This window comes from Gorilla gorilla, chromosome 1 (assembly GCF_029281585.2).
Source record: "Gorilla gorilla gorilla isolate KB3781 chromosome 1, NHGRI_mGorGor1-v2.1_pri, whole genome shotgun sequence".
Lineage (NCBI taxonomy): Eukaryota > Metazoa > Chordata > Mammalia > Primates > Hominidae > Gorilla > Gorilla gorilla.
Window position 1 is genome coordinate 93,687,293 of NC_073224.2, and position 9,821 is coordinate 93,697,113.

Genomic DNA, 9,821 nt, shown 5'->3' on the forward strand with positions numbered 1-9,821 from the left:
CTGCAAGCAAATCACTTAATCTGTTTTGCAGTCTCTGAAGCTAAGATTGCCTTGGTTCTATGAGTAGAGCCAAGCAGAGCAGTGGCATGAACTAAAGAATAAACGATATTCAGTTTGTGCTTTCTTTCCCAGAGTTCACTGGCACAGGAGGGATTAAAGACTCAGTATGAGTATTTTTCTAAAGTCACCCTACACCCTGATGTTTCTCATAGCATGTCTCTGGATCATTAATGTGTTTCCAAGCAAATAGTTTCATATGGAGCGTTTATTTACCCTTATTATTAAGATGTGTGTGTTTCACTGGAAGCATCAGCTTTGAGGCCTATCAAGCACATGATAGAAACAGGCATGCAAAAGGAAGGAGTATTCTGTCCAGGGAGCATGAGCAGGCAAGCTCACCATTGGAAATGGTGATGAAATAACAGGGAAATACAACTCAAAAACACACTCAAAAATGTATTACATAAAATAATTTACTTCTCATTCAGAATGACCTTCCAGACCTATTAGTAAGACAGCAGTCTGTGAGTTCAGATACAATCTGAAAGTCATGACAATTATAATAGGGCAAGACCAATAAAGTTACACATTTGAAGTCAACTAGAGACAAAATTGTGGAACTGTCTATAACAGAAAATGACACTGATGAGGAACTCCAGGGATATTAATGGCAAGATTGCCAGAGAGACAAGAAGGGTACAATTAGAAAACCTACATCTTTAATACAGTGAGATTTGTATGCATACACTCTGGTGTCTTCATTTTGCAGCCCATTATATTGGCTTAAAAGCCAGAAAGGTGCTCATGCATGTAATTTATACTGGAGCAACGAATGCAGTGTATGTGGACGCGTGTGTGTGCACTTTGAAAGGCATTAGTTTTAGAAGAATGAGAAGAAAATTACTTCCTGGGCATTCATTAATAATTCAGGTGATATCCTGTACCTCCATTTATAAAACAATATAATAATAATAACACGTACAAAGTAACATCATAAATAACATAAATGAGAAGTTTTCAAGTATTTCAATGTGCCTTGAAAAGTTTCAAACAGTAATTCTCACAATTGGTTAGACGATCATTTTTTTTTCTTTTCTTTTCCTCTCATTTAGTCTCAGAGCCTAAAAAGAAATGCCTCCAGTCTCTGTTAGCCCCGACGTTTGGAATGAAATTAACAAGATTCTACCTTAAAAGAGAAAACTTATGTGGGCTTTTCAAATTGTGAAAATTTGTTCCCTCTTATAAAATATAATCTTTCCCCTGCTGCTGGTTTATAAATATAGGCATATAGCCCAGAGCCATTATAAAGAAAAAATCAACCAACCACAATAAACTAAGGAGCCTCATCTGATGGCTAAGGTTCTCAGGAAAAAATGAGAAGAGCACCTTGATCAGGAAAGGAAAAAAGGATAGAGGATAAAAACAGTAACCTTTAACTTCTATGCCCTCACTCAGCCAGTAACTTACAGCAGGTGTTGCTGGCAAGACCTTAGCTGTATTTCTTCATTAAGTTGAACATCCCGTCTGCCAACTCCATACCAACCCAGCTGCTAATAAGCATGCCCTGAGCACCCAGGAAAAGAAGGGAAGGCTGGCAGCTTAGGAGCTCAAAAGTGCCATCAGTGAAAACCAGCTCAAGGGAGCTAAGGTATTTGCTCCTTAGAATAGTGCTCAAGGTGGAGGCTGTCAGTGGTCACATCAAGCATGAAGTTCCTTGGATGCTTCTCCAGCAAGATCCATGGAATTTTACAAAACCAACTTTCCACAGGTTAGCATTTCTTTCTTAGCCTACATGGCAGTTAGTTCATTTTGCCCTGTTCAAATGTAGTATGAAAGAACAGAGATCAAAACACCCATGTAAATACATACACATACTCTAGTTATGAGCACCTAGGGTCTTTCCCATCACTCTTGCAAAAGTGTGTGTGTGTGTGTATACATACACTCACACATACATATGTATACACAGACATCTATATACAGAAATAATGTATATGTGTGTCTAATGTATATATAATATATACACATAGACATACACACAAGCACATATCATAGATCAACCTCATCTAAACATCTAGAGTCTGGAGAACGTGCTGGCCAACAGAATACATGTGCATGTGGATGTCATGTGACATGCACTAACCAACCATCCCAAGATAAAACTGTTGGGAGGAGGAAACTGCCAACAATCTTTGAAAATCCAGACCTACCAGGCCATTATTTAGATATTTGCTCCCATGGAACCCTCAAAGAAACTTAGGAAAATTGGACTGGAATGGGGTCCCACCCTGATGAACACTCAAACACCAAAAGCTATATCTAGTTTATGCGTAGAAGTGACTCACACATGGCAGGCAGCATGAATATTAGGCTACAATGTGGATAAAGCACTGGAGCTTAATACAGATCAATATTTGGCCTCAGGTTTTCCAGAGCATAGAGTCTTGGCATTTCATCCCTCTGCCTTCAGGTGAGAATTAGGCACACTGAGGGACCAGGGAAGCACAGTCTGCTGGACTCTTGGCTCCTTTCTGCTTTTCTGCCCCACAGCTGGAAGGGTTGACCAAATCAAGATAGAATCGAGACTTGAGGAAGCGGCGGTAGGAATCCTTCTCCATCAGGTTGAAAATCTTCTTCTGGGCCTCATCAAAGCAGGTTATTGTAGGCTCTAGCATGTTCCGGCTTGTCTCTTCCCTGGTGCAAGAATCCAGGTTCACCTGAGGGGCAAAGGCCAAGGCTTCATTAGACCTATATCCCTGTTGAGGATGCAAGCCTGTATGCTTTGGAGTGACTTGTAAGTGGCAGTGCACCCTCTGTATTTCAGAAGCAAAAAACAAAAGTGACATTAGGCTCCTCCTTGACACATGTGAGAGAGTATGAAAGGTTCAGAATGAACCTTTCTGCTTTAGAGAAAGCAGGGCAATATCTTCTGTTCTGTCTAACAAATTGGGGAGATTCGTCAGAAAAGTTCACGCAGGGAGGTTATGGTAAGCCACATGGATAAAAGAGATTTTTTAAAAAACTGATTTATTTGGGGTTGTCAAGATTATGATAGTCAGCTCCACTATTCTAGGAACCTTCACTAAGATCCAGAGAGTTCTCTGCCATAAAAGCTTACCTTTTTGGTCGGGTTGGCTAATGGGTAGAAGGAATAGATAGAAAGTTGGGTAGAGGGAATAGGTTCTAGTGTTTGATAGCACATTAGGGTGATATAGTTATCAATAGTTTATTGTATATTTTAAAATAGCTAGAAGAGGAGATTTGGAATGTTCTCAACACATAGAAATAATAAATGTTTGAGATATGTATATAGCAATTGCCCTGATTTGATTGTTAACACATTGTATGCATGTATCAAAATATCACACATACTCCATAAATATGTACAATTTTTATGTATCCATAAAAAACCTACCTCTTTGGTTGCCTGGACTGAGATGAATTCATTATAGATCTTTTTGGCCTTGGGACTTAGTTTAGATGGTGATTTGATTTTCTTGTACTCTTCACAGCTGATCCAGAAGTCAATATTCTCCTCACTATATTCAGACTTCAAGAAAGCTTTGAAAGCTGCCAGCCCACCTATGATACAGGAGAAAGGACCACAGTTGTCATCACACTGGTTGGCCTCTTGGATATGCTATTTCACATAAAGCTGAGGTACTTGGGGGATAAAGCATGGATTCAAGCAATCCCTTTTTTCCCCGCTTTTTTCAAGTCACCTGGAGTCAGGTAACCCTAATCTGTGTTTGATATCCAGTGGTTCCCAGTTCTACCTAATGATTCTTACTCAAGTTGGAAGCCTCTTTCAAGGAAGTATTTTGCTTCTGAAATGCCTATGCAGCTATCAATTACCAAGGTCAATTTGGGAAAGAGAAACTGAGATTGATTTTGCAAGAAGGTATTGATATTTATCATTTTTTTTCTCTCTTCTGTTTTTCCTTGTGATGAGAGAGATGGTTTTCCACATGGTTCCTGCATAAACTTTTCATTGTATATCACAAAGCTCTAGGGCATATTAAAATTTTAAACAGACTGAATGTAAGACCTAAAGAGTCTCCTGAGTCTGAACATCAGAAAGAAGCCAGGCCTTGCTGCAGTTTCTATTAGACCAGCATAATATAACTTGTCTTATCCAGAGTACCTCATCCCAGGTTGCTGTCAGACTTACATTCATGACTAATCAGGTTTTCCAGTGATTCAGCCCATTTCTTGACTTCCTCTTGGCTCACCCTAGAAAAAATAGAGAGAAACAGAATGATTGGAATGCCATGGTAAAAAAATTGGGGCAAGAAATCTAAGATCCTGAATAAAGGCAAAGATTTTATTTTCCACTGTTATGACAAAATATGTTATTGATGAGGGAAGTTTTTCACTAAATGTATAGAAATTTCAAATGTAGTTATGATCTCCATGAAAATGGAGGCTATCTGGATCCAAATCTGGTTTAACTAGGAGCACAAGTTCCTTCTCACAGAACATCCCCATCATCAGATAGTTAATACTAAGTAGATCTTCACCAAGGCCTTTTTTCTTACCTCTGGCAAATAACCACTTTGTCCTTCTTGTTGTGGGAAGAATTGTGTTCACAGGAATCAGATTTTTGCAGCAGGAAACCTAGCCGATGTTTCATATCTTTTGCACTGCACAGTAGAGAAAAAAATGAATAAATAGTAATAACCAGCTTTCTTTAAAAGATACCTAATGGTAGAGCTTGAAGAGTCCATTACTAGTCTATGGCTCAGAGACAGTTTAGGGAACGGGAGTTGGAGTTGGCATGACCTCTGAGGAAAACAAGATTCCTCTTTTGGTTCCCTATGACTTGCTACAAAACCTTGAGGCAGTCATAACACTATTTCCTTCATCCACAACTGGAATTCTGACCCTTCAGTTTACCTCAGAAACCTCAGAAGCCTTTATATGCCCGTCATTTTGACCAACCGAATACCTTTGGTATCTTCAACAGAACCTGAATCACTGAACACATGAGTGATCTCTGAGTAATTTTTAGGAATCAGAAAGCAGTAGCGGCAAAAGATGCACATCCTTGCTGCACGCCACCTTCTGGCAGGTGATTGCTATTTCCATCTGTTCCCCTGCTGGCAGAGGGAACTGTAGAAGCACCTCGGGAAAGTAGAAGTCTATTCAGTTCCAGCCATGTATGTGGTGGGGGGCCAAGCAGTTCCTGCTGTGAGGTATAGAGGGAGAATACACTGAGGTGCACAGTTCCAGCAGACGGAAATGGAACATGGGATGGCGAAAACAAATGCCCAAGCTGAAACCTCAGCTCCTTGGGGCTTCTTTCTAGACAATATCTGCTGCTGCTGCTTTCCTTCTTAATAGCTACTTTAAAGGACATACACACTCTAAAGGGCATTTGAGGCTTAACAGCTATTAGGAGAAGTAGGCTAGAGTCATCACTGAGCTTCCAGTTTATTGCCACCATTTAATAGGTAGCCAGGGCACATTAGGGCTCCTGACTAACTAGAAAAAGGGGATATTTTAATAAGCCTTAAGCTCAACTCTCTTACTTTTTATTAAATATCCTCTTGCTTGCATCTCTTTTTATTAAAAAAGTCAAGAAATAGTTCAAAAAGAGAAATACCATTTTAAAAGAAATGTGTCTATTTGGAGTAGGGAAAATAAAGCCTCAAAGATATAAAGACATTTAGGATGGCCACTAATACATTTATGTATGTAGGTTTTCCCAGAAAGTTTGAATTCCATTATGTTCTCTGACTGTCCCTTAAATAGTATTTTCTCTTCCTCGCAAGATTACTTTCCCTCCTCTGCTTCCCTGACTGATGACTGTTCAGGGGATGCAACATCCTTTTTGATTATAACAAGATATAATCCTCAATGTTAGAGTGATTCCAAGGTGATAATGTAAGTATATCATGAAGTCCAAATAGAAACGAATTCATATTTCTATGTGCTGGATCCACCTGAGGTCCTAGAGTTATTAATCAATGCAGGGGGTAAGTGTGCTTAGCAAGTATTCTTATAATAAAACCATAAAAATAAAAAACAAAATGACTTCAGAAGTAATTGGAGTCAGGAATTCTAGATTTGGTCCTAACTCACCCACCACCTATGTGACCTTGAGCAGGCAATGGCTCCTCTGGAGCCTCAGGCACTGGTGGTAAAGATGTTGGACTAGATGATTTGCAATTTACTGAGGAGGAAAGGGAAGAGCAGTTCATCCTGCTGACATAGAGTTTACCTCCTTAGATTAGCTGCTTAACTCTTTGAGGACAGAGCTCTAGTATTATCTTTTATTTGTTTTGCAAAATATTTACCAGAGCATAACTTTCTCCTGACACTCTTGTATTTTTGTACGTTTCATTTCATATGTAAGTTAAGTGAAGCTTGAAGTAATTTGCTCCACTCCATTCAGAAAATTAAGCGTGAAGGTCAGAGGAACTTATTTCGTAGATACTCTCTGCCAGACCCTCCTGCTTCATTTTAAAGAAGCCATCGATACTTCCATACTCCCGAATGACAGAATAGTTGAAAAGTACATGTTTTAATAGTACATAAAAAATTATGTTTTCTGAGATTATTTCCAAAATAAAGTTTGTGGTAATTTCTATTTGCAGCGCGATAAGAAAGCAGGTAGTATACCTTTAGATTGACTTTTTCCCTTTGACTGCAAGATTAAGTAATGTAATATGCATTCATTCTGTATTTAATTTTCAACTGGCTAATATATGATCTTTCTCTGAAGGCATTTCTTTATACCTTTTTTGAACAAACCAAAAACAAATGAATAGCTGTATGTCTGTAAGGTCTTTTTAAAAAATCAAGAGAGTATATTAACAAAACAATGTCTTTAAGATGAGATCTTCTACAAAACTATTAACTGATTTGTAATGATCAATATTTCTCCACCAAACTCATATGAGACACTTCAAGAACTAGAGATGGGGCAGAGAGATAAGGAAGATCTGGCTTTGAAACTCATATCTCATTGTAACATTTGCTTATAAGAACATAGAGAGTGAAAGTTACTGCACCACCACACGGAAAGCATAGTGCCTTTCTGATGATGGAGCCAAACCTCATTCTGGGGTACCTTTCCTGAAACAAGATGTAGCATACAATCAGAAAGCGCAGAGCCAGGCTTCTATGTACTCCAGGGATGCTCAAATAGCAGTAGTAGTCACAGATGGAGATACTACAGATCACTGTACATTGCCTCAAACCTCATCTCGCTTCTTAATTAAAACTAGCTTTCTTAGACCTGGCTTAAAGAACAGAACAGTTCTCAAAACTGAGGTCACATAAAACAACACATAAGGGCTGAAATTTGGGGAGCACATGTCTTAAGTCACAATATCTAGCTAGTCTTGGAGGAAAGTTAGAAAGTCGTGCTCTCCTGACCACACTGTTTCTAATTGCACAGAACTAGGTTAGTAAGTACAACATGTAAATAACTGAGAAAGTCTAGCCAAAAGTTTAATATGGTTAATGGCTGAAAGCAATCTTACCTCCTCAAGCAAGAAGCCGGCAGACCTGCAAGCCCTTTGCACATCTTATTTAACAGCTTGGAATTCGCAAGCAGGAAAGAAATGCGGCAGGAGGAGCTGTGGCTTCGGCTTTGAGAGTACTTTGCCTCTTCTCCGGTAAAGATATTGTCAGAATCCTCTGAGCGTCTTCCTGCTAAGCCTGTAGGAGTCTCTTTTATAGCCCAGCTACGACCGTCCAGCCAATCAGACGACAGCTCTGCAGTACCAGCTCCTCTGTCTCCCTCTGCCTCTCCAGCCCCTGAAAGAGATGAGGAAGAAAAGACTGACGCATCAGCAATGTTAAGTGAACGAGCAGAGAAAATCCTTCTGAAAAGTAGGGATATGGGAAAAAATGTACTCAATGTCTCTACCAATGTCAGAGGTTTAGAATTTCCAGAAAAGGAAAAAAAGTGTACAATGCTGCAAAATATAGTTTTTATTCATATGTCTGTAAAAAAAAATATCAAGGAAGTTGCTTCCTGGAAGGAAAAGTACCAGCAGGAATTCTGGAGCTTACTTAGGAGCTGACTCCCAACGCCCTTCCTCTTTTGGATCAGAAGCATCATATTATACATGGTCCAAGATCTGATCCTCACGATTTCCAAAAGGGAGCTGGCAGGATCATCGTCTCCACGCAGTGATTTGCGGAAGTTGCCTTGGTTGTTATGCAAACAAGAAGGTGGAGAGAAATAGCTGGATGACAGACAGTTATAAGCCCGGCAGCATACAGAAACTACCCTAGGAAAAATAGATTTGCTATATCTGTAATCAACCTGACTGAGGAATACTTTTCTAGAAATCTTGGTAACAACAGAATTCAGCCTAGCACTGACAGTTTCTCCTTCACATGCCTGCGTCCTGTAAAAAGTCTAAACCGGCAGCTCGAGGACCAAAGGAGGGAGTAGATGAGCAACTATACACAGCAATTCTTATATCAAATGGGTTTATGTCTTATGTAATTCTAAGTCTCCAAACTGATATTGCAAAAGATAAAGAAAGAGAGATGTAGAGACAAAGAGAGAGAGCAGGCAGAAAAATATGTAGTTTGCTTTGCGTATCACCAGCCTTCAAACTGATTGTAAGAATATTAAGCCCTATAGGTGTTTCTGAACACCTGGACAATCAGTATCTTTTACATACAATATCATGAACTGAAATGCCTGCATGGACAGAATCATTCAGGTGTTTCACATCTTATAGCCATATACCAAATACCTACACCAGACTTACAGAGGAAAGCTATAAGTGGAAGAAGGGAATTAATTGCTAGATCTGACCAAAACAGCTTTCATTTAGAAAGCAGATGGGTTCCTGATCATAGGCTACAGTGAGCAATACTTTATATATAAGAAACAGGCATCAAATAGTTTAGGTGGAAGAGATGAAAAATAGTTGGGTTCCAGTGAGATGCAAAATACCAAAAATATAGAAAGAATGGCACAAAGCAATGCCCATATGTGGCCCTACCCAATACGTGCCCTTGAACATCCCACACTGCCCCCACTACCAACACGTTCCATGACTAGCAGAGCAAGGAGACAGCAGACAAATGTAAAATGGTGGAGGGACCATAATCTACAGAAGATGCATTTAAATTATAGGAAAAAGTCTCTAGCCACCCTTAAGAGGGCATTTATTAGATTAGCTACTGGGCAACTTTTCCTTGAATTATAACATAGAACAAATGAATGTTGACAGCCATCCTTGATGGTGGTGTGGAAGGAACTGCAGTGCAATGTGAAACTAGGGAGGCCCTCAGACCAAGGAAGGTGGACCAGGAAAATGAGTCAGTCAGAACTGACATTAAAGAGGTCAGACTAATTAAAAGGGAAAGAAGGTCACTCAAAGAAAGACCATGGCCTTCTTTGTTTACCTGGGCACCTAAAAGAGTGATCACTCAAATAGATTGATTTTAGGAACATAAGTGAGTACCCAAAAAGATTTACTGATGCCTGAAATTCCACAATAAAAGCTTTATGTCTTGCACTTAGAATAAGAGAAGCCTGATTTGTCATGAGTTAAATATAAATCACTGCAATAGATGGGACTTTAAAGACAAAATGGGACTTCAAAGGCAATCCAGCCTAACACTCTCATTTCACCAAAAAGGAAATAGAGACCCAGAAAGAGAAAGTGACTTGCTGAGGTTACAGCTTCTTACTAACAGAGCTGGGTCCAGATACAGGTGTCTCGATACTCAGTTATGTGGATTGTCCACCATGCTATCCTGTCACTCAACAGTCTTATCAAATAAGGTAAACTGTGTAAATAGAGATATTTCTAAACTACAAAGTGCTAGTCAAATAATTTTTA

At 39.3% G+C, this 9,821-nt stretch overlaps 1 protein-coding gene across 1 annotated transcript; it reads right to left on the minus strand.

The window, feature by feature from the left end:
• Positions 1-247: 247 nt before the first annotated feature.
• Positions 248-8,364, minus strand: RGS4 (regulator of G protein signaling 4). Its single transcript, XM_004027798.5, has 6 exons — positions 8,026-8,364; positions 7,491-7,767; positions 4,539-4,643; positions 4,172-4,233; positions 3,416-3,582; positions 248-2,717 (listed from the first exon to the last, which is right to left on the minus strand). Exons 1-6 carry the CDS (start codon positions 8,081-8,083, stop codon positions 2,478-2,480), a joined length of 909 nt encoding a protein of 302 aa, XP_004027847.1. The 5' UTR covers positions 8,084-8,364; the 3' UTR covers positions 248-2,477.
• Between the last annotated feature and the right edge of the window lie 1,457 nt (positions 8,365-9,821).